Raw genomic sequence first — 25,967 nt, 5'->3', positions numbered from 1 at the left:
GCCTAGGAACCTCCATATATTGCTGCCACTGCAGGTGTGGCCCTAAAAGACAAAAATATATATATATATATATTTAAGGAAGAAATAACATCCATTTTACATGAATTCTTTCAGCAAATATAAGAGAAAGGAACACTTACTAACTAATTTTATAAGAACAGTATTACCCTGGAACCAAAGCTAGAGAAAGACATGACAACAAAAGAAAACTATATACAAACATCCTTCAAAACATAGGTTCTTAAAAATCAGCATAAATACTTATTAAAACGTTAGCAAATTCAATTTTTTTTTCGTCTTTTTGCCTTTTCTAGGGCCGCTCCCGGGGCATATGGAGGTTCCCAGGCTAGGGGTTGAATCGGAGCTTAAGGTGTCAACCTACACCAGAGCCACAGCAACGAAGGATTCGAGCCGTGTCTGCAATTTACACCACAGCTCATGGCAACACCGGATCCTTAACCCACTGCGCAAGGCCAGGGATTGAACCTGCAACCTCATCATTCCTAGTCGGATTTGTTAACCACTGTGTCACAACGGGAACTCTAGCAAACTCAATTTTTAAAGATATAAAACAAGTAATAGACAGTGACAAAGTAGGATTTATCTCATGAATGCATGGCATAGGCCAGCAGCTGTAGTTCTGATTTGACTCCTAGCCCAGGAACTTTGTTCATGGATACTTACATACACACACACACACACACACACATTTATTTATTTATTTATTTATTTATTTATTTGCTTTTTAGGGCTGCACCTGTGGCATATGGCAGTTCCCAGGCTAGGGGTCAAATCAGAGCTACAGCTGCCAGCCTATGCCACAGCCACAACGATGCCACATCCGAGCCATGTCTGTGACCTACGCCACAGCTCACAGCAATGCTGGATCCTTAACCCACTGAGCAAGGCCAGGGATCGCCCACATCCTCATGGTTCCAAGTCAGATTTGCTTCCACTGTGCCACGACAGGAACTCCATGGATATATTTAAGACGTAAATTTTCTTCCAAATTAATCTACAGATTTAAAGTAATTTCAATCAAACTCCCAGTGGCTTACTAGTATACATTTACAAAATGATTCTAAAATCCTATATGTAAATGCAAAGGGCTTGAATAGACAAAATAATTTTTAAGAACAGAGTTGGATGACTTATACTAGCTTGTTTTATAAGTCTTACAGCTTAATAATAGAATATATATATTTCAAAATATGATATATTTTATTATCTGTACATTATAACTCAATGAATTCAAATTTTTTCATTTCATTTATAAGAAATTACATAGGGATAACAAAATATGTACAAGATCTGTACTTGACACTATAAAACATTGCTGAGAAAAAGGAAAGAAGACATAAATAAATTACAAGACACATCATACTCATCAACTGGAAAACACTATTATTCAGATGTCAGCTCTCCCCAGATTCATCTACTGACCCAACACAATCCCCAAGGAGGCTTTTTAAAAGAAATTGACAGGTTACTTCTATGAAACTGCATGAAAATGCAAAATATCTGGAATGGGGGAAAAAAAACTTTGAAAAATATGACCTAGAATACTTGATTTAATATAAAATTAATCAAGACAGTGTGGTATTGACATATGGATGGAAATACAGGTCCTTGAAACAGAATGAGTCCAGAAATATACCTAAACATATAGATCAACGGATTTTCAACAAAAATATCAAGGTAAATCAATCAAAACAATCTTTTCAATAAACAGTGCAATTAGATATCCATATGGAAAAAATACTTGACTCTTACATAAAACTACATACAAAAACTGACTTGAAAATGATGATAAACCTAAACATAAAAGCCACAGTTAAAACTTATATTAAGTGAAAATATTCATGATCCTGGGATAGGTCTTCTCATCAGAATACAACAAATGCAGCCCACAAAAATATGATGATAAAAATGTGGAACTTCATCAAAATTAAAAATTTGTGCTTTTCAAAGCACACCACTTACACAATGAAAAGGCTAACCAGAGAATACAAGGATAGATGAATGAATGGATGGATGGGTGAATGGACAGATAAAGAGACAAGATACAGATGGATGAAAATAAAGATATTCCCATCTATTTTTACCTAATGATCTATAGATTTGTATCCAAAATATGTATTTAAAAAAAAAAAAAACACCCTTACAGCTTAATAATAGAAAAGACAAACCAATGAATTAAAAGATGGGCAAAGACTTGAAAACACATTACAAAAGAACATTTTAAGAATGGCCAACACGCACACTCAAACGATGGTCGAAATCACTGGTCAGCAAGAAAATGCAAATTAAAACCATAATGAGTTTCCACTATCCTTCTCACTAAAATAACTCAAAGAAACTACTTAAATGAAATGAACAAATTTCTTGAAAAACACAACTTATCAAAACTGACACAAAATTAAACATATAATATGAATAATCCTCTATCTGAAAATCTGAATTCATAACTTGAAACCTCACACCAAGAAATCTCCAAGGGAGTTCCCATCGTGGCGCAGCGGTTAACGAATCTGACTAGGAACCATGAGGTTGCGGGTTCGGTCCCTGCCCTTGCTCAGTGGGTTGACGATCCGGCGTTGCCGTGAGCTGTGGTGTAGGTTGCAGACGCGGCTCGGATCCCGTGTTGCTGTGGCTCTGGCGTAGGCCGGTGGCTACAGCTCCGATTCAACCCCTAGCCTGGGAACTTCCATATGCCGCGGGAGCGGCCCAAGAAATGGCAAAAAGACAAAAAAAGAAAAAAGAAATCTCCAAGACAAGATGGCTTCACTGCTGAATTCTATAAAACATCTAATGAAGCTACAACCACAAGCATATACAAAGTCTGTCAGAAAAATCCTTAATGAAATATTAGCAAGTTGAATCAAATAATATACACATATATATTTAAATACTAATATTCTTCAGCCATTCTTCAAGGTAAAATGGGAATAATAAAGAAAAAATGTAATAAAGCCTTAACTAATGTGCAGAAACCAAAAATAATGATTCCTAAATGACAAAATAAGAAAACTGCTTAACTGGCATCAAAAATTAGTCCAAGCCGGAGTTCCTGTCATGGCTCAGTGGTTAATGAACCCAACTAGTAACCATGAGGTTGCAGGTTGGATCCTTGGCCTTGCTCAGTAGGTTAAGGATCCAGCATTGCCGTGAGCTGTGGTGTAGGTCGCAGACATAGCTCGGATCCTGTGTTGCTGTGGTTGTGGTGTAAGGCAGCAACTATAGCTCCAATTCGACCCCTAGCCTGGGAACCTCCATATGCCGCAGGTGCAGCCCTAAGAAGACAAAACACCAAAAAAAAAAAAAAAAAAAAAAAAAAAAAAAAATTAGTCCAAGGGACAACTACTTTAATTATCACCTATAATGCAATCTTATGGGGTTTAGCAAAAACAATAAATATAGTTTGAGTAGACACTGTGAAAAAGAAAAACACTTCTAGTTGATACAATTTTATGTCTGGATAACTACAGACTCAAGTGTTAAAAGACTATTACACGAGTTCCCATCGTGGCACAGTGGTTAACAAATCCGACTAGGAACCATGAGGTTTCGGGTTCGATCCCTGCCCTTGCTCAGTGGGTTTAATGATCCGGCATTGCCATGAGCTGTGGTGTAGGTTGCAGACGCGGCTCGGATCCTGCGTTGCTGTGGCTCTGGCGTAGGCCAGTGGCCATAGCTCCGATTGGACCCTTAGCCTGGGAACCTCCAAAGACCAAGAGGTGGAAGTAACCCAAATGCTCATCAAGGAATGGGTAAACAAAAGGTGGTTATTATCCATAGGATTATCGTTCACCTTAAAAAGGAAGAACATTCTGGCACACATTACAACAGGTATAAACCTTAAGAGGGGAAGGGGAATTTTTGTTCAATGGGTATAGAAATTTCAGCTTTGCAAGTTAAAACAGTCCCAGAGATATGTTGCACAAAAATGTGAATGAACTTATTATTAATATTACTGAACTATATGCTTAAAATGATTAAGACAATAAAATTTAAATTGTGTTTTTACCACAATTTAAAAGTAGTAAATGAAAAGTGTAATGCATTTATATAATGAATTACTATACATCAGTGATGAATAAGAGCTACATGCATCAACGCAGTCAAATCTCAAGAATATACAATGATAAAAGGAACTGGTAACATATGCAATATGATTCAAAAATAACAAAGTTTATAAACAAGCAAAACTAAATATATTGATCAATAATGAAAATGTGGTTAAAAAACTATAAAGAAAAGCAAGGAAAATGGCAATAAATTGATACTTATCAGTAATACAAGCAATTATAACCAATAAAATAAATAATCTAGAACAAATTCATGGAAGTTACAATCTTCCAAGACAAAACCAGTGGTACACAGAAATTAACACAACACTGTAAATCAACCACACTTGAATATGATTTTTTTAAAAAAAAAGATGACACTAGTAAGAAACAGAAAATATGAACAAACCCCATCACTGGTACTAAGATTGAATCAATAAGTAATGATCTCCCAATAAGCAAAAATCTAGGAGCAGATGGCTTCACAGGTGAATCTTATCAAACATTTAGAAAAGATTAACACCTATCATTCTGAAACTATTCCAAAAAATTACAGAGGAAGGACCACTTGTGAACTCATTCTATTGGGACACCATCACCCTAATACCAAAACCAAAGATACCACATGAAAAGAAAATTACTGGCCAATATCACTGATGAACGTACATACAAATATCCTTACTGAAGCAGAAGCAAACCAACTGCAACTATATATTAAAAGGATCATACACCAACACCAAATAAGATTTATCCCAGGAATGCAAGGATTTTTCAATATCCACAAATCAAGGTGATACACCACATTAACAAACTGAAGGGAGATGCGATTGATATGGCAGAATAGAAGGACTGGAACTCATCTTATCTCAAAAACAACAAAATCACAACCAAATGCTGAACAACCTTCAACCAAATGGACTGGAAACTTTCAAAAAAAGATACCCTACTCCAGAAGTCAAAGAGGAGGCCACACCAAGATGGCAGGAGGGGCAATTACATGATATAAGCAACCCCATACCCACCCGGTGGGCAGCCCACAGACTGGAAAGTAACTGTATCACAGAGACTCACCTACAGAAGTGAAAGTTCTGAGCCCCAAGTCAGGTCCCCACACCTGGGTTTCTGGCATTGGGAGAAAGAGCACCCAGAGTGTCTGGCATTGAGGGCCAATGGGGCTTGTGTGCAGAAGCTCCACAAGACTGAGGGAGATGGAGACCCCATTCTTGAAAGAAGCACACAGGCTTTCATGTACACTGGGTCCCAGAGCAAAGCAGAGACTCCACAGGAATCTGGGTTGGATCTGACTGCAGTTCTTGGAGGATCTCCTGGGAAAACAGAGGGTAACTGTGGCTGGTTGTGGGGGAAGAACACTGGAAGCAAAGGTCTCAGGAGTGTTCATTGGCATGTATTCCTTTAGAGGTGGCCATTTTGGGGAAATCTGGCCCCACCCATCAGTGCTAAGAAGCCCCAAGCCAAACAATAATCCAGGTGGGATCACAGCTCCAAAATCAGTAAACAGGCTGCCTAAAGACCTCCCCCAGGCACAGAGCCACTTCTAATCTCACCTAGAGGTGAAGCCCCACCCACCAGAGGGATAAGAATCAGACCTGCCTACCAGTGGGCAGGCACCTGTCCCTCCCATCAGGAAGCCTACAGCAAGCCCCCCCACCACCAACTTCAGCCACAAGGGGGGCAGACATCAGAAGTAAGAAAGGCTACAATTCTATTGTCTGAAAGAGGAGACCACACCAAAAACCTATAAAAATGAAAAGGCAGAGAACTATAACTCAGATAAGGGAGAAAGAAAAAGCCCTAAGAAAAACAGCTAAGTGATCTGGAGATTATCAGCCTCCAGGAAAAAGAGTTTAGACTGATGACAGTGAAGATGGTGCAGGACATTGGAACTAGACTGGAGGCAAAAACTGGTAATTTACAGCAAACATTAAGCAAAGAAATACAAGATTTAAAACTAGCAAGCACAGATGCAAAATACAATTAACTGAAATAAAAAATTAATTAGAAGCAACCAACAGGGGAACACAGGAGGCAGAAGAATGAATAAGGGAGGTAGAGGACAGACTAGTGGAAATCACTGATATGGGACAGAAAAGAGAAATAGTTTGAAAAGAAATGAAGGGCGCGGTGGTTAACAAATCTGACTAGGAACAATGAGGTTGCAGGTTTGATCCCTGCCCTTGCTCAGTGGGTTGAAGATCCGGTGTTGCTGTGAGCTGTGGTGTGTATGGGTCACAGACGCAGCTCGGATCCTGCGTTGCTATGGCTCTGGCATAGGCCAGCGGCTACAGCTCTGATTAGACCCCTAGCCTGGGAACCTCCATATGCCACGAGTGTGGCCCTAGAAAAGGCAAAAAGACAAAAAAAAAAAAAAAAAAAAGAAATGAAATGAAATGAAGATAGTCTAAGAGAACTCTGGGACAATGTCAAATGCACCAACATCCGTATTATGGGAGTGCCAGAAGAAGAGAGAGAAAAAGGGACAGAAAAATATATTTGAATAAATAATAGCTGAAAACTTCCCTAACATGGGAAAGGAACCACTCAAATCCAGGAAGCACAACAAGTACCACATAAACAAACCCAAGGAGGAACACCCTGAGAACATGTTAATCAAACTGAACAAACTATAGAATAAGGACCATATGATTATCTCAATAGATGCAGAAAAAGCTTTTCATAAAATTCAATGCCCATTTATAATAAAAACTCTCCAGAAAGCAGGCAAAGAGGGAACATATCCCAACATAATAATAGCCGTATTTGGAGTTCCCGTCATGGTACAGTGGAAACAAATCTGACTAGGAACCGTGAGGTTGTGGGTTTGATCCCTGGCTTCATTCAGTGTGTTAAGGATCTGGCGTTGCTGTGAGCTGTGATGTAGGTCCCAGATGCGGCTCAGATCTGGTGTTGCTGTGGCTGTGGTATAGGCTGGTGGCTACAGCTCTGATTCAAACCCTAGCCTGGGAACCTTTATATGCCATGGGTGCAGCCTCCCCACCAAAAAAAGACAAAAAAATAAATAAAATAAAATAAAATAAAATAAAATAAAAGCTGTACTTTACAAACACACAGCTAACATCATAATTTACGGCGAAAGCCTGAAAGCCTTACCTCTAAGATCAGGCATAAGACAATGATGTCCCATCTCACCTCCTTTACTGAAAATAGTTTTGGAAGTCCTAGCCACAGCAATCAGGGAAAAAAAGAAATAAAAGGAATTCAAATTGGAAAAGAATTAGTAAAACTCACTGTTTGCACATGACATGATGATATACACAGAAAAATCCTAAAGATGCTACCAGAAAACTACTAGACCATGAATGAATGAAGTAAAATTGCTGGATACAAAATTAACATACAGAAATCTGTTGAATTCCTATACACTAAAAAGGAACTATCAGAGAAATTAAAGAAACAATCCCAATTGCCATTGCATCTAAAAGAGTAAAATACCTAGGAATACACCTATATCAGGAGGCAAAATACCTCTGTTCTGAAAAACTACAAGATACTGACAAAAGAAACTGAAGACAATAGAAACTGATGGAAAGATAAAGCCAGTTCTTGAACTGGAAGAATCAATATAGTTAAAATGACTATATTACCCAAGGCAATCTACAGGTTCCTGATCAAATGCATTATCAATGGTATTTTTCACAGAACTAAAACAATTTTAAAATTTCTATGGAAATACAAAAAAAAAACCTTGATAGCCAAAACCATCTTGAGAAAGAAGAACACAGCTGGAAAAATCAGCCTCCCTGACTTCAGAGATTACTACAAAGCTACACTAACTAAAATATTAGTAAAATATAGGACTTCCCTTATGGTGCAGCAGGTTAAGGTGTCACTACAGTGGCTCAAATCACTACTGTGGTATGAGTTTGATCCCTGGGAACTTCCACATGCCATGGACACAGTGGGGTGGGGGGAATGGTATAGGTACAAAAACAAACCAAATAGGTCAATGGAACAAGAAAGCCCAGAAATAAACTCATGCACTTACTGTCAATTAATCTATGACAAAGGAGCAAAGAATGTACAATGGAAAAGAGACAGTCTCTTCAATAAGTGGTACTGGGAAAACTGGACAGCTACATGCAAATAATGAAATTAGAACATTCTAACAGGTAGTTAACCAACAAGGATCTAGCATATAGCACAGGGAAATATACCTAATATTTTGTAATAACCTATAAGGGAAAAGAATCTCAAAAAATTAGACATATATATATGAATAACTGAATCACTATGCAGTAAACCTGCAACTAATACAACACTGTAAATCAATTATACTTGAACTAAAAAAGGAAAAATTAAAGCCAATAAAAATAGTAATGAATAGGAGTTCCTGCTGAGGCACAACAGGATCAGCAGCATTTTGGGAGAGCTGGGACGCAGGTTTGACTCCCAGCCCAGAACAATGGGTTAAGGATCCGGTGTTGCCACAGCTTCAACCTGGGTTGCAACTGCGGCTTGGATGTGATCCTTGTCTGGGAATTCCATACGCCACATTCCATATGCTGCGAGGTGGCAAAAATAAATAAATAAATAAATAACAGAATAGTAATAAATACACAAAATAAAATTTGTTTTGTGGTCCATCAAAATAATAAATTGACTGATTTTTTAAAATAAAAAATAGATTTTAAAAATAGGAATTCCCACTGTGTTGCAAAGGCATTGGTGGTGTCTCTGTAGAAGCAAGACACAGGTTCAATACCTAGCCAGGCACAGTGGATTAAATGATCCAGTATTATCACAGCTTTGACAAAGGTTACAACTGTGGCTTGGATCTGACCCCTGTTGTGGCTTGGATCTGACCCCCGTCCGGGGAACTCCACATGCCACAGGGCAGCCAAAAAAGAAATAAAAATAAAACAATGTAGAGTTCCCACTGTGGCACACTTGGTTAAGAATCCAACTGCAGTGGCTTCGGTCACCATGGAGGCTCAGGTTTGACCCCCAGCTCAATGCAGTGGGTTAAAGGACTTGGCATTGCTTCAGTTGTGGCTCAGATTCAATTGCTAGCCTGGGAACTTCCATTTGCTGCATGTGCAACCATTAAAAAAAAGGAAAAAAAATACATTAAATGTCAACTGACTAAAGGCTCCAATCGAAAGACTCAATATAAAGCAAGTGTAGTCAACTTGCTGTACAGTAGAAAACTGACAAACACTGTAAACCATAATGGAAAAATAAAAATCATTATTTAAAAAAAAACTATTCTAAAATTAAAAGTTTATTTTTAAGAAATAAAATTAAAAAATAAAGCAAGTGTACATGGAACATTTTCTGGTATAAACCACATAAAAGGACACAAAACAAGCCTCAAAAAATTTAAGGACAGAAATTATTTCAAACATTTCCTCTGACCACAACAGGATGAAATTAGAAATCAATGTCGGGGGGAAAAAAAAAAGGCAATTACATGGACACTAAGAAACATGCTACTAAAAACCTAATGAGTCAATGATGAAATCAAACAGAAAACCAAAAAATTCTATGAGACAAATGACAATAAAAACACAACCATAGAAAGTCTATGGGATTCAGTAAAAGCCACCCTAAGAGGGAAGTTCATGGTGATACACAGGACATCCTCAAAAAGCAAGAAAAATCTCAAACAACTTAATCTATCACCTACAAGAATTAGAAAAAGAAAAACAAAGAAATCCTAAAGCAGAAGGAAGGAAATAGTAAAGATCAGAGAGAACATAAATAAGACAATTTTTTTAAAGAGACAGAAAAAAAATTAATAAAGCCAAGAGCTGACATTTTGAAAGGAAAAACAAAATAGACAAACTTCTGGCCAGGCACACCAAGAAGAAAAGAGAGAAGACTCAAACAAAATAAGAAATGAAAGAGGAGAAATAACAAATTTATAACGCAGAAATTCAAAAAAATCATAAGAAATTACTATAACATTATAGTAGACAACCTAGAAGAAATGGACAAGTTTCTAGACAACCTAGAAGAAATGGACAAGTTTCTAGAAACATAGAGCCTGCCAAAACTGAATCAAGATAAACAGATAATCTGAACTCACCAATCACTAGACATACAGACGCAAAAATCCTCAATGAAATATTAACAAACAAAACCCATCAACACAAAAGAAGGATCATACTTTGGATTCACTCAGGGTCACAACGATAGTTCAACTTATACAAATCAATCAACGTGTTATACCACATCAACAAAAGAAAAAACAAAAACCACACGATCATCAACAGTTGCAGAAAAAGCATTTGATAAAATTCAACATCCATTCATGATTAAAAAAAAAAAACTCACCAAAATGAGTGTAGAGGGAACATATCTCAACGTAAATAAAAACCACTTATGACAAACACATACCCAATATAACACTTAATGATGAAAACCTGAAAGCCCTCCTGCTAAATTCTGGAACAAGACAAGTATACACCCTCTCACCACTTCTACTGAAGTCTTGCAAGACCTAACCACAAAAATCAGTCAAGAAAAAGAATTAAAATACATCCAAATTGGAAAGAAAGAGGTCAAACTGTCACTGTATGCAGATGACATGATACTCTATGTAGAAAGCCCTAATGACTCCACATAAAAAATACTAGAGCTGATAAAGTAATACAACAAGGAAACAGGATACAAGATCAATATACAGAAATCTACTGCATTTCTTTACATTAACAATGAAATCACAAAGAGAAAATAAAAGAATAAAAATTCCATTTAAAATCACAGCCAAAAAAAAAAAAAACCTCTATGAGTAAACTTAACAAAGGAAGTTAAAGACCTATACCCTAAGTACTATAAAAGCCTGATAAAGGAAATCAGAGATGATACAAGGAAATGAAAAGACATTCCATGCTCTTCTACTGGAAGAATCAGTGTTGTTAAAATGGCCATACTACCTAAAGAAATCTACAGATTTAATACAATCTGTAACAAACTAGCCATGACATTTTTCACAGAACTAGAACAAATAATACTAGAATGTATATGGACCCACCCACCCACACACACACAAACACACACAAACAGCCAAAGCAATCCTAAGGAAAAAGAACAAAGCTAGAGGCATAATCCCCCCAGACTTCAGATAACACTACAAAAAAAATCATGGTATTGGCCCAAATCAGACAGGACAGGCATCAATGGAACAAAACTGCCGAGAAATAAACCAACACACCTACAATCAACAAAGGAGGCAAGAATTTACAATGGAGAAAAGACAGTCTCTTAAGTGGGTGTTGCTGGAAAAGCTGGACAGATGCATGTAAATCAATGAAGTTATCACTCCCTTAAATCATACATAAAGGTAAGCTCAAAACGGCTTAAAGACTTACTTAAATATAAAGACATAACACCATAAACCTCCTAGAACAGAACGGAGGCAAAGCATTCTTGGTAACATTTTCTCTGATCAGTCTCCCAAGGCAAAAGAAATGAGAAAAAATAAACAACTGGACCTAATCAAACTTAGTAAGCTTTTGAACAGCAAAGGAAAACATAAACAAAACAAAAAAACAATCTATGGGCCAGAAGAAAATATTGCAAATGATGTTACTGACAAGGGCTTAATTTCCAAAATATACAAATAGCACATACAGCTTAATATCAAAAAAACAAACAACCCAACCAGATTTTTAACAGTGGGTTAAAAATCTGACTACAGTGTCTTAGGTTTGACCCCTTGCCTGGTGCAGTGCGTTAAAGCATCCAGCATTGCCACAGCTGTGACACACGTCATAGCTGCAGTTCGGATTTGATCCCTGGCTCAGGAACTTCCAAGTGCTGCAGGTGTGGCCATATAAAATAAATCAAAACAAAACAAAAATGAACAGAAAATCTAAATAGATATTTCTCCAAAGAAGACAAACAGATGGCCAATAGACCTATGAATAGATGCTCCACATCACTAATCATTAGAGAAATGCAAATCAAAACTAAAATGAGGCATCACCTCACATGGGTCAGAATGGCTATTACCAAATCTACAAATAATAAACGCTGAAGAGGGTGTGGCAAAAGGGGAAACCTTCAACATTGTTGGTAGGAATGTAAGTTGGTGACACCACCATGGAAAACAGTCTGGAGCTTCCTTAAAAAGCTGAAAATAGAGTTACCATATGACCCAGGAATCCTCCTCATGGGCATATATCAGGTAAACAGGAAAAGTCTAATTCAAAAACAAAGGCCCAGAATAGCCAAAGCCATCCTGAGAAAGAAAAATGGAGCTGGAGGAATCAGGCTCCCTGACTTCAGTCTATACTACAAAGCTACAGTCATCAAAACCATATGGTACTGCACAAAGACAGAAATATACACCAGTGGAACAGGACAGAAAGCCTGGAATTAAACCCACGCACCTACAGTCAAACTAATCTGTGAAAAAGGAGGCAAGGATATACAATGGAGAAAAGACAGCCCCTTCAATAAATGGTGCTGGGAAAATTGGTCAGCCACATGTAAAAGACTGAAAGTAGAACACTTCCTAACACCATACACTAAAATAAACTCAAAATGGATTAAAGACCTAAATATAAGACAAGATACTATAAAACGCTTAGAAGAAAACACAAGCCAAACACTCTCCAACATAAACCACAGCAATATCTTCTCAGATCCACTCCTAATGACAATAAAAATAAAAATAAACAAATGGGACTTAATTAAACTTAAAAGTTTCTCCACAGCAAAGGAAACCCTAAACAAAAGGAAAAGACAACCCACAGAATGGGAGAAAATATTTGCAAATGAAACAACCGACAAGGAATTCATCTCCAAAATTTATAAACACCCTCTGCAGCTCCATACCAAAAAAAAAAACCCCATCAAAAAATGGGCAGAAGATATAAACAAACAATTCTCCAAAGAAGACATATAGATGGCAAAAAAAAACACATGAAAAGATGTTCAATATCACTAATTATTAAAGAAATGCAAATGAAAACCAAAATGAGGTACAACCTTACACTGGCCAGAAAGGCCATCATCAGAAAGTCTACAAACAATAAATGATGGAGAGGGTGTGAAGAAAAAAGGGAACACTATTACACTGTTGCTGGGAAGGTAAACTGGTGCAACCACTGAGGAAAACAGTACCGAGATCCCTCAGAAAACTAAAAGTAGAATTACCATTTGATCCAGCAATCCCACCCCTGGGCATCTACCCAGAGAAAACCATGACTCGAAAAGATAACTGTACTCCAATGTTCACTGCACAACTCTATACAATAGCCAAGACATGGAAACAACCTAATGTCCATCAACAGCAGCATGGATAAAGAAGATGTAGTACGTATACACAATGGAATATTACTCAGCCATTAAAAGCAAAGAAATAATAGCACTTTCAGCAACATAGGTATACCTAGAAATTATCATGCTAAGTGAAGTCAGTCAGACAGTGAGACACCAATGTTTATGACATGTATGTGATATGTTATCACTTACATGTGGAATCTAAAAAAAGGATACAATGAATTTCTTTGCAGAACAGATACTGACTCACAGACTTTGAAAAATTCATGGTTTCCCAATGAGACAGGCTGTCGGGGGAGAACGTGCTGGGGGTGTGTGATGAAAATGCTATAAAATTGGGTTGTGATGATCATTTTCCAACTATAAATGTAATAAAATTCACTGAGTAAGAAAAAAATAAAAAATAATTCAAAAAAAACATGCACACCAATGTTCACAGCATCATTATTTGCAACAGCCAAGAAATGAAAGCAACAGATGAAAGGATAAAGAAAAATGTAATATATATATGCGTATATACACAGATGTATAACAATGGAATATTACTCAGACATTAAAATGAACTGAAATCATGCCATTTTGCAACACCATGGGTGGACATAGAGATTTTCATACTAAGTGAAGTAAGTTAGGTAGGGAAAGACAAAGATTATATGATATCATTTATGCATGAAATCTAAAAAATAAACACAAATCAACTTATTTACAAAACAAACAGACTCACAGACACAGAAAACTTATGGTTAACAAAGGGGAAGAGGCAGGGGGAGGGAAAAATTAGGAGTATGGGATTAATAGATATATAACACTACATATGAACTACACAGGCAATAAGGACTTAGTATATAAGTACTCAGAACTATATTCAGTATTTTGTGATAACTTATAATGTAAAAGACTGAAGCTGTACAATTGAAACTAAAAAAATAGTGTAAATCAATTATTTAGTTAAATAATTTTTTTTTTTTTTTTGGTCTTTTTGCCTTTTCTTAGGCAGCTCCCACGGCATATGGAGGTTCCCAGGCTAAGGGTCGAATCAGAGCTGTAGCCACCGGCCTACACCAGAGCCACAGCAATGTGGGATCTGAGCCGCGTCTGCGATCAACACCACAGCTCATGGCAACACCGGATCCTTAACCCACTGAGCAAGGGCAGAGATGGAACCCGCAACCTCATGATTCCTAGTCGGATTCGTTAACCACTGCGCCACAATGGAAACTCCCAGTTAAATAAATTTAAAAAAAAAAAAAGAAAGAAAGAAAGAAAGAAAAGCAAAGAAAACAGCAAAATTCAGGACGATGGCTGTTTGGAGGAAAAAACAAAATGGGACTGAGGAATTGGCATCAAAGGCATGATAATGTACATTCTTCTAAAAACTCCATGGTGGGAGTTCCTCCTGTGATGCAAGGATTGGCACCATCTGCAGCAATGGGTCACAAGTTCAATCTGCGTCCTGGCACAACTGGTTAAGGCCTTGCCACAGGTGCAGCATAGGTTGCAACTGTGACCTGGATCTGATCCCTGGCCCAGGAACTCCATATGCCTCAGGGCAGCCCAAAAATATTTTTGAAAAATAATAATATAAAAAAAATTAAAACCATGTAGGGAAGCCAAAGTGTTTTGTTTCTTCTTAATCTATCTTACACGGTAAGAATAATTTTTGCATTTAATACTTTACAAAAACTTTTCCTTTGTTTTTTTTTTTTTTTTTTTGTCTTTTTTGCTATTTCTTTGGGCCGCTCCTGCGGCACATGGAGGTTCCCAGGCTAGGGGCCGAATCGGAGCTATAGCCCGGGGCCTACGCCAGAGCCACAGCAACGCCAGATCCGAGCTGCGTCTGCAACCTACACCACAGCTCACGGCCATGCCGGATCCTTAACCCACTGAGCAAGGGCAGGGACCGAACCCGCAACCTCATGGTTCCTAGTTGGATTCGTTAACCACTGCGCCATGACGGGAACTCCCTTTCTTTTTCTTTTTTTATCTTTTTTTTTTTGCCATTTCTTGGGCCGCTCCTGCGGCATATGGAGGTTCTCAGGCTAGGGGTCTAATCAGAGCTGTAGCTGCCAGCGTACACCAGAGCCACAGCAATGCGGGACCTGAGCTGTGTCTGCAACCTATACCACAGCTCACAGCAACGCCAGATCGTTAACCCACTGAGCAAGGGCAGGGATCGAACCCGCAACCTCATGGTTCCTAGTCGGATTCGTTAACCACTGCGCCACGACAGGAACTCCCAAAAACAGTTTTCTAAATCTTCCAAGAAACTCTAGGATGCCATAAAATCAAGAGGTAAGCAAAACTTTAACAGACTGAAAATATGATGTTAAAGATATCAAATTTTGGAGTTCCTTGATGGCCTGGTGGGTTAAGGATCCTAGGCTGCCAACGCTGTGGCTTGGGTTCAATCCCTGACCCAGGAACTTTTGTATGCTGTGGACACAGCCCCTCCTGCTCAAAAGGATCAAATTTTTATATCTTAAAAACATTTGTTTAGGGGGAGTTCCCGTTGTGGCTCAGGGGGTTACAAACCCAACTAGTATCCATGAGGATGCAGGTTCAATCCCTAGCCTTGCTCAGTGGGTTAAGGATTCGTCGTTGCCATGGGCTGTGGTTGTAGGTCACTTCTCAGATCACGAGTGGCTACTATGGCTGTGGCATAGGCTGGCAGCTGCAGCTCCAATTCTACCCCTAGCCTGGGAACTTCCATTATGCCACAGATGCAGCCCTAAAAGAGCAAAAAAAAAAAAATTGTTTAGGAAGAGACACAAACTAAAGGAAACAAAGCAAGGGAAATCAAATCCCCCTATTCCACTATCTAAACAACTAAGTCATGCGCTATAAAAGTTAAATTTTCTGAATGAACAAGTGATTATCTTTTTAAATATATACCTGAATCTTTTTTTCAGACTTATCCTTTACCTTACAGTGACTCACATTAACTATTACTACAATATAAAACAAGCCGACAAATGTGAAATGGAAAAAAAATATATAAGAAATGTGCAAAGAACATTCGTTTGTTTAACAAATATGTGTAACTAGACAATACTGAGGAGATATTTAAAATATTAATCTTATTAAAAGCTGCTTAAATTCAAATTCAGCCCTACTGGTATGAATGTAAAATGATGAAGACATAATGGAAAACAGTTTTAACAGTTTCTCAAGAAGTTAAACAAAGAAATACCAGCAGTTCCACTCCTAGGTATATACTCAAGAATGGAAAGCAAGGACTAAAATACATAGTAGACACATATTCAGAGCAGTGTTATTCAAAATAGCCTAAAGGTAGAAACAACCCAAGTGTCTATCTACAGACAGATGAATAAATAAAATGTGGTTCAGACATCCAAGGGGTTATTACTCAGCACTAAAAAGGGAAATTCTAACACATGCTATCACATGGACGGACCTTGAAGACATTACGCTAAGTGAAATAAACCAGACACAAAAAGAAAAAAAAATTCATTAAGAGTTAAGAAAATGCAAATTAAAATTAACACCATAATATTTCACATCTGTCAGGTTGCCAAACATGAAGAAGAGCTATAATATACACTGATGAGGCAGGGAAGGTGTTCTTATACATTTCTGATGGAAATATGAGTCATTAAAGCTTTTTAAAAAACAGGCTGTTTTCCCTGGTAGCCTAGTGAGTTAAGGATCCAGAACTGTCACTGCTGTGATTGAGCTGCTGCTGTGATGTGGGTTCCATCCCTGTTCTGGGAACTTCCACATGCTGCAGGTGAGACCAAAAAGAAAAAGAAAAACAGGCTAGCAACACTTATTAAAATAAACACAATCCCCAGTCTTTGCAATCTATGGATAGATGAGAAAAACCACTAATACATGACGACATACATTAAAGGATTTTTTTTTCTTTTTTAATCTTTTGTCTTTTTAGGGCCGCACCCACAGCATATGGAGGTTCCAAGGCTAGGGGCCCAATGGGAGCTACAGCTGCTGGCCACAGCCATAGCCACACCAGATCCAAGCTGTGTCTGCGACCTACACCACAGCTCACGGCAACGACAAATCCTCAACCCACTGAGTGAGGCCAGGGATTGAAGCCGCAACCTCATGGTTACTAGTAGGGTTCATTAACCACTGAGCCACTACGGGAACTCCCTACATTAAAGGATTTTTAACGTGTCATTGTTTATCATGGCAAAAAATACTAAAACAACATGAATGCTTAAAAACAAAGCAAAAAAATGATTTAAAATGACCTATACATCTAAATCATGGAATGTTACACTCTAAGAGCCGGAGCTATCCCAGTACAGGTAGAAGACCATCATTAAGTATTCTTGAGTGTAAGAAGTGATGTGGATACATGTATGTACATGATGATCCCATTTGTTAAATAAAACAAAACAAAACAAAACAAAATAAAAAACCCTAAAATCAGAGTTCCCTACTAACCTAGTTGTTAGGGATTTGGCATTGTCACTGCTGTGTCTCAGGTTCAATCCCCAGGTCCACGAACTTCCACATGCCACAGGCACAGCTGAAAAAACAAACAAAAAACAACAAACAAAAAAAAAAACTAGAATCCTTACATATGACTACCATGTGAATACGTGTGTATATAAGTTTTATGAGCATAGGAGAAAAAGACGGACATTTATCTACAAAGCTGTTAACAAGCATTATGACGTAAAATAGGGGCAATGGTAACTTGGTCCCCATGCTGTACAGCAGAAAAAAAATAAATTAAAAAAAGAAAAAACAAAACAAAACAAAATAAAGTCAAAAAAGTGGAACAAAAAAAAAAAAATAGGTACAATGAATGGAAAGGACAGGCTAAGACAAAAGAAGAGCCAAAATGTTACTCTTAAACAATTATATATGATCAGATTCATATAATTTGTGTTTTTAAGTAGATAATGTTGTGAATATCCAAATACAGACCTAGGAGTTCCCACTGTGCTCAGCAGAAATAAACCCAACTAGTATCCATGAGGTTACAGGCCCTGCTCAGTGGGTTAAGGATCCAGCGCGGCCATGAGCTGTGGTATAGGTCACAGATGTGGCTCAGACCTCATGATCTGATGATCTGATGATCCAATGTTGCTGTGGCTGTGGTGTAGGCCAGCAGCTATAGTTCTGATTCGACCCCCAGCCTGGGAATTTCATACGCCATGGGTGTGGCCCTAAAAAAAAAAAAAAAAAAAAAAAAAAAAAAAAAAAAAAAAGCAAATACAGACCTATAAGGATATATTTTTTCAACACATCTTCCAGTTTAGAATAAAATATCCCATGAAAGGATTATATGTAGTTTTCGAATAGGGCCACAACAGTATTTCCCATCTATGATGTAACTTTGATCCCTCTCCTATCCAAAGGTGAGGTCTATATCCTCTTCTATTGAATCTGGTTGGGCTTGTGACTTGGCTGTAGCCAAAAGAATGTGATAGAAGCAATGCTGTGTCAGAAAACTTTGTGAAGCTAAGTCAAAAAAGAAGAAACTTCTACCTTATTTACTGAATTACTCTTTTGCTTGGAGCCCTAAGCCACCATAAAAGAAGTCTGACTACACTAAGGTCACCATGCTATGAGGAAGACAAGACAAAAAGAAAACTATGCATAGGTACTCAAAGCAGTACCAGTCTTTGAGTCCTCCTAAGCCCAGACTAGACATGAATGAATGAACTTTCAGATTATCCCAACTGAGCTTTCAAATCTTCTTAGCTAAGACCCAAGATACTGTGGACCAAAGGTAAGTCATCTTTCATACACTGTTTCTGAGTAATTTGAGCCATAGAACCACAAGCATAATAAAACTGTTGTTTTCATACCACTAAATTAAGAGTGGTTTGCTAAGCAGCACATATGTGTATAAAGAATACAAATTCAAATTATGTTTTACCTTAATTTAGATAGCAGTCTCTAGAAAACTGTTAACTGACTAAAAAATTACACTAATGATGATAGTCCAATTTTTAAAATACGCATGTTAAGTACTTAAATTCTTTCACAAAATAACTGGGAGAAAAGCAGTATTTTTAAAATTTATATTACTTAACATGAGGTTTAAATATGTATTTAATTAAATTAACAAATGACCAACAGATATCTTTCATCCATATGTTTGAGAACATACAGTTTAAATATCAAAAATTTTAGTGTTGAGATCTTTTCATCAGAAAAATTTGAGTCTTTCACAAATAAACTGGTATAGCTGCAAATGATCAAAATATTATGAATAATTTTTTAATCCAAACAACTGCACATGAACTGTCGCAAGACATGTTTCCTTGAAAACGCCATCTTGTCCTTCTTTACTTTATCCCATCTTCTTGTCTTACTTTATCCCATCTTCCTGCTTTGAAAAACAGTCAGCAGTACTGATAAATGACTTAAGCTTAAGAACAAAAGACCTAAAGGCATAAGTGACTTAAGCTTAAGAACTGTTACGTGCCTAGAGGTCAGAGTAAGAGCTTAACCCTTTACCACCTAAGTGGCTTTTTAAATAGTAAAAGAACTTACATAATAGTAAACAAACCCTGTATCATCCACCATAGCCACTCCTCACTTGATCTCATCTAAAGAGCACAATAAAAGCAGTGTGGTTTCTTGAGCCAGCAGCCGTGCGCCACGCGCTCTTGGTCCCTGAGACCTTGAGTCTCGGCTCCCACCTTTACTTAAGATAAATGTCTCTGTGTCTTGTTTTATGTTAACTATTTTTCCTTAAGTTCCACAGTACCCGTTCTTCAGCCCCATCCTGCTGAGCTGGCCCTGGCAATGAACAAATCAACGATGCTCTTATTTTTCCCTTGAAGCTGTCAAGTCTGTTATATTCAATGAACTTAATCTAGCAGTAAGAAAATTAACCACTGGTAAATGACCAAGTGGTTACCTTCGAGCCATTTAATGAATAAAAGTCCTTGATTTTAGGAAGAAGCTATCGGAATTAATTTTTTTTTAATCTTCTATTCTCTTGAACTTCTTTCAAACTTCTCATAAATTGGCAATGATTAAGGGAACATGAATTAGGTTAATGCATTGTTTTAGTCACTTCCTCTAACACCAGGTTATCTTAAAAAACCCACAGCACAAATTCTCCAAACAATGAACCAGAATTTGGACAACCCTTCTTTCTCTTTTGATTTGCAAAAAATATTGAAGGCTTATTTCTTTTAAATCCCTTTCACTGAAAACACTATATATTTTAAAAGTTAATTCAGCTTCTAAACGTTTAAACCAAATTTCCTCAAGTTCTCAGTGACAAGGTCATACTCTATCAGTTTATATATCCTGACAACTAGCAGATGCTATATTTTGTTGAAAGTTTCAGAAGGGTTATAATCTAAAGGGGCTGAATTTGATCTATAAGACAAATATTTGAAGCCCTATGTGCCAGTGGTCTTGATAATAAATACACTGTACGTCTGGTATTACAGAAGAAAGTTTGATGTACTTGCCTGAGAAATAGTTAATCTCCTTTTTTCTGGACATGACATCAAGACAAAATGGTAGGCCTCAAATGACCATCTCTAGAATGAGAAACTTTCTGAATACCACCTAGGCAGCAGTATACCCTTATCTCTCTGAACAGGTGTCTGTCTTCCTGAGTCCCCTTCATAGAGGAATGCCTATCTCCCCTTCCAAGCTAGTCACTCCTCTGCCTTAAACAGCCCCCTAATGATAACCTACCAGAAAGGGGGAGATAAAGGGTAATCTTTACCACATCACTGGCACTCAATATTTGGTATAAAAACCCATGCTTATAAACCTTCAGCCCAAAAATATTTTCAAGGATAGAGCAAAAAAAGCACCAGACACAAGAAACACAAACCCCAAAATTTGGGTGTAAGGACCCATGTGTATAAGCTAGGTTACTGACTTAAGATTTCTGGAGTTCCCGTCGTGGCGCAGTGGTTAACGAATCCGACTAGGAACCATGAGGTTGCGGGTTCGGTCCCTGCCCTTGCTCAGTGGGTTAACGATCCAGCGTTGCCGTGAGCTGTGGTGTAGGTTGCAGACGCGGCTCGGATCCTGCGTTGCTGTGGCTCTGGCGTAGGCCGGTGGCTACAGCTCTGATTCAACCCCTAGCCTGGGAACCTCCATATGCCGCAGGAGCGGCCCAAAAAATAGCAACAACAACAACAACAACAACAAAAAGATTTCTGCTACCACCTTAAGATTGTTGTACTGTGACATCTTTAACAAATAAAATGTCAGATTAAAACCATCATTAGAAGGCTAGTGGAGGAAGTTCCCACGTGGTGCAGCAGATTAAGGATCTAGCACTGCCTGAGCTGTGGCAGAGGTTGCAGCTGCAGCACCAATTCACCTGGTCTGGGAACTTTCACATGCCACGGTTACAGGGGAACAAAAGAAGAAAGGAAGGGAGAGAGGGAAGGAAGGAGGGAGGGAGGAAGGAAGCTATTTGAGTAATTTCTATTACCAGTATACAAATTTGAGCAAAGCAAAGTCCAGAAGCAGGAAATCAAAAATTATTTGCTGAAAGTGAGAAGTAGTGGCTGAGGAATCTCTTCTAACAGCCATATTTTATTTTCTGACTGTTTTCTCTGACCACGGATGACTGGTTCAAAGATAAACACTGGGTCCAAAGTGAACCAATCATAATCTTTTTCCTAAGAATTTGAAATCTAAAATGGATACACAGAAAAGTCATTGGACAATAACTGCTTTCTGGCAGTACTAGAGAGAGCAGACCCATGATCTTCTTTCACTGAGTTCCCTGGAGGAAATTTGTTCATCACCTCCTCCCAAAATTCTGTAAAATACACCAGTATATTCTAAAATTGTTTCTGGATAAGCTAGCTAGAGTCTATTTTTGTTGCTTGTATGCAACAAAAAGGACATTCAGTAACTAAATCCACTGAAGAACAGAAGAGCTAGTTACTTCTCAATATGTAGTCTAAAAAAACTGTTATCACTCAAAATATATTAACAAACTAATTCCAAAGAGAAAAAAAAGATCCTTCTAGTCAAAGTAAAGAAACAAAAGAAATGCACATGCCCTCTGACTTAGGAAGTCTAGATGGCGAAATTTATCCTTCATAAAGAAGTACACAAACACCTTTTGATGATTCATCAATTCTATTCTTAGATTCACTAAACTTATTGTGGTAATAATTTCATGATGCATGTTAAGTCAAAACACTGTGCTGTACACCTTAAACTTCTTCTATTCTTAGAATTTATTCTACAAAAACGCTTTAAAAATTAGACAAAGATATGTAAAGAAATGCATACCTAAAATTGTAACAGTGAACAGCTGAAAATAATATACACACATATAAAAGAGGAAGCTGGTTAAATTGTAACACAGTCATACAGTAAAATATTGAATAACCATTAAGAAGGATATAATAGGCCAAAATCCACTCACACGGAAGATGTCTGAGTAGTTGAATGGAAAAAGCAAGAGCAGTAGCCATAGGATACATAAATCTCCACCCATAACATACAGATAAATATATACATTCACAGAAAAAAGTCTGGAAAGATATATATTAAACTTTTAAAACTGATTATCTTTGGCAAATGGTAAAGATACAGGCTTTTATTTTCTGCTTTATTCATTTTTGTACAGTAAAATTGAATGTATTACTTTTATAGTATAGGAAACAAGTTTTCTTAAGAAAATTATGCAACAATGAAAAGAATATGAAGAGAAAACTAAACGAAGTAGAAATAATATTTATTGAGCTGTAAATTTAATACAATACATACATATACAAAGCATGGCTATACTTCAACATTAATAACAATGAAAATAAAATATTTAAGAAAAGAGTAAGATTTTTACAATTCAGATTAACTTTATGAAAATACTAACAAGGTTTGATGCGATCTAAACTAAATCAAACTGGACCATCACATTAATTAGTCCTAACTCATCACAGCTACAAATAAATGCTTTGGACTTATAATTATTATCTATTTAAAGACACAACTGTGTTTGTTTTTTTTTTCTAAAATGGTACTTACAGTTCTCTACAATTTCATCAAAAACTGCACCAGCTTTCTGCTCAAACTGAAAAAGCAAAAAAGGAAAGAGAAAAGTAACATTATTATCATATTCTTCATTCATACTTTTTGGTATCCCTCCCCATGCCCTGCCAAGAGCTGTAATCATCAACCCACAGTATACAAATTTCACAATAACATAAACAAAAACATCACCAGAGACTAAAATAAAATTTACAATGAATAAAAGGGTTCTCAGACCAAAGCCCCTCAGACCAAAAATGAAGATAAAAACATTACCTCACTATAAAAAAGCTACTTATTTTTTATTTGAGGGTTTTTTTTTAAAATTGAAATACATTTAATTTACAATGTTTGAGGTGTACAGCAAAGTGATTCAAAGAATTACTTTTTTTTTTTTTCTTTTTTTGGCGTATGGAGGTTCCCAGGCTAGGGGTCCAATTGGAGGTGTAGCTGCCAGTCTACACCACAGCCACAGCAACACTGGATCCAAGCCGTGTCTGTGACCTACACCACAGCTCACAGCAACACCATATCCTCAACTCACTTAGGGAGGCCAGGGATCAAACCTGCATCCTCATGGATACTAGTCAGGTTTGTGAACCTCCAAGCCACAACGAGAACTCAAAGAATTACTTATTTTTTAAAAATCACTTTTATGTCACAAAATACAGAGGATCATACACATCTGAAATAATAATCAAAAACACAGCCAACACTTATTGAGAACTTATAATACTTTTTAGGAACTAAATAAAACTTCTAACAAAACTGAACAGAACAATCAGCAACAACAGCTTTTGGTCTTACTTTAAAGCCAGAAATCTGCTCTTTAAATCAAAGTTTTACAGAGATGCTTCCTTTTTGAGTATATCAGGGCCCAAGACGGACGCAAAGACAAGACTAAGGTAATTTCAGACCTTTAAAGCAAACACAGAAGGAAAAAAAAAAAGTAAAGCAGAGGCAACCCCACCCCAAAGCTAATAAAGACACTAGGATGTTTTAGCCCTAGTCTTTAAAGGTTTCCTCACTTTGGCAAGTGTAAGCATTCCAACCTTCTGCTTCCCTGCCTAGTATTTATCAGTGAGGCAAGAATAGAAGGAAGGCTGCTGTGTGATAAACCCTGCTCACTAGAACACAGAGTGAGTCTCCCTATTCAAGGGAAAAACTTCAGGGAAAAAGAACTACCAAGCTACCTATGCAACTACAGAAGAAACACAACAGCTAGCTAAAGTAATCAATAGCATCTGATACTGATGTGAAGAGACAACCAAGAATCACAGGTTTCTAAAATAAATTATGTGAAAGAGAAGGCTCAAGGTGGATTAAAGAAATAACCACTCCAGAAGGAAACGATTTATAATAAAAAAAAAACTTCTAAAAAATATTTTTAGTGGTATCTGAGATATCTGATACTGATGCAAAAAATTAAAAACAGATGGGCATGAAAAGGAGACATGAGAAAACGTTCAAAAATAAATAACTGCAAAAACAAAAATTTTATTGGACAAACTAATAATAGAACTCTCACTTTCCAAAAAAACAAAAAGTCACAGAGTTAGAAGATATTTTACATGAAAACATGGAAGATTAAAACTATTAGGTCAAACAGGAGTTCCCGTCGTGGCGCAGTGGTTAACGAATCCGACTAGGAACCATGAGGTTGCGGGTTCGATCCCTGCCCTTGCTCAGTGGGTTAACGATCCGGCGTTGCCGTGAGCTGTGGTGTAGGTTGCAGACGCGGCTCGGATCCCGTGTTGCTGTGGCTCTGGCGTAGGCCGGTGGCTACAGCTCCGATTCAACCCCTAGCCTGGGAACCTCCATATGCCGCGGAAGCGGCCCAAGAAATAGCAACAATAACAACAACAATAAAAAAAGACAAAAGACAAAAAAACAAAACAAAACAAAAAAAAACTATTAGGTCAAACAGAAATCCCAAACGCAAACCCAACAAAGAGCAAAATAGTTGAAATGATAGAAGAAAATTTGAGATTGAATAGGTCCCAAGTTTCGAAGAGAAAATGAAAAAAAAAAAAAAAAAAAAAAAAAAAGGATACATCCTGGTGAAATTTCAGAATCTCAAAATAACAAATGAGAAATTAAAAAATTATAGTCCGTGGAGTTCCCATCATGGCGCAGGGGAAATGAATCCAATTAGGAGACATGAGGTTGCAGGTTCGAACCCTGGCCTCGCTCAGTGGGTTAAGGATCTGGTGTTGCCATGAGCTGTGGTGTAGGTCAGAGATGCAGCTCAGATCTGGCGTGGCTGTGGCTGTGGCTGTGGCGCAGGCCAGCAGCTGTAGTTCCAATTGGACCCCTAGCCTGGGAACCTCCATATGCTGAAGGTACAGCTCTAAAAAAAAAAAAAAATATATATATATATATATATACATATATATATATAGAGAGAGAGAGAGAGTGCAGGTGATTCATTAAACACATTTACCATAACAAAATTCAACTATATAAAATAAACACTGAAAAGGAAAGCAAAGGAAAAAAATAGTAAAGACCACTCTACCTACCATTCCACTCAATGAGCTACGCTGCAGAACAAAAGGGAAATGGGAAATGTGACTGCAAGCCAAAGAATGAAAGCACCTGTATGCACTGAAAGGGCTCGAAGTGTTTGAAGATATATCTTTTCTTTTTCTGATGCAG

At 37.5% G+C, this 25,967-nt stretch overlaps 1 protein-coding gene across 10 annotated transcripts in view; it reads right to left on the bottom strand.

Moving 5' to 3' along the window:
• The window catches only part of ZMYM4 (zinc finger MYM-type containing 4), a 170,141-nt gene that overhangs the window by 99,447 nt on the left and 44,727 nt on the right, over window positions 1–25,967 (bottom strand). For 9 of the 10 annotated variants that reach the window (XM_021095904.1, XM_021095899.1, XM_021095900.1 and 6 more), the window contains one exon: window positions 23,307–23,352. In XM_021095904.1, coding sequence (XP_020951563.1) covers window positions 23,307–23,352 — 46 coding nt within the window. Of the gene's footprint in view, window positions 1–7,196; window positions 7,218–23,306; window positions 23,353–25,967 lie in introns of those variants that run through there. The other variant, XM_021095901.1, reaches the window with a different exon arrangement.

The sequence above is a fragment of the Sus scrofa genome, chromosome 6 (assembly GCF_000003025.6).
Source record: "Sus scrofa isolate TJ Tabasco breed Duroc chromosome 6, Sscrofa11.1, whole genome shotgun sequence".
NCBI classification, from domain to species: Eukaryota; Metazoa; Chordata; class Mammalia; order Artiodactyla; family Suidae; genus Sus; species Sus scrofa.
This window is presented reverse-complemented; position numbering and strand designations above follow the sequence as displayed.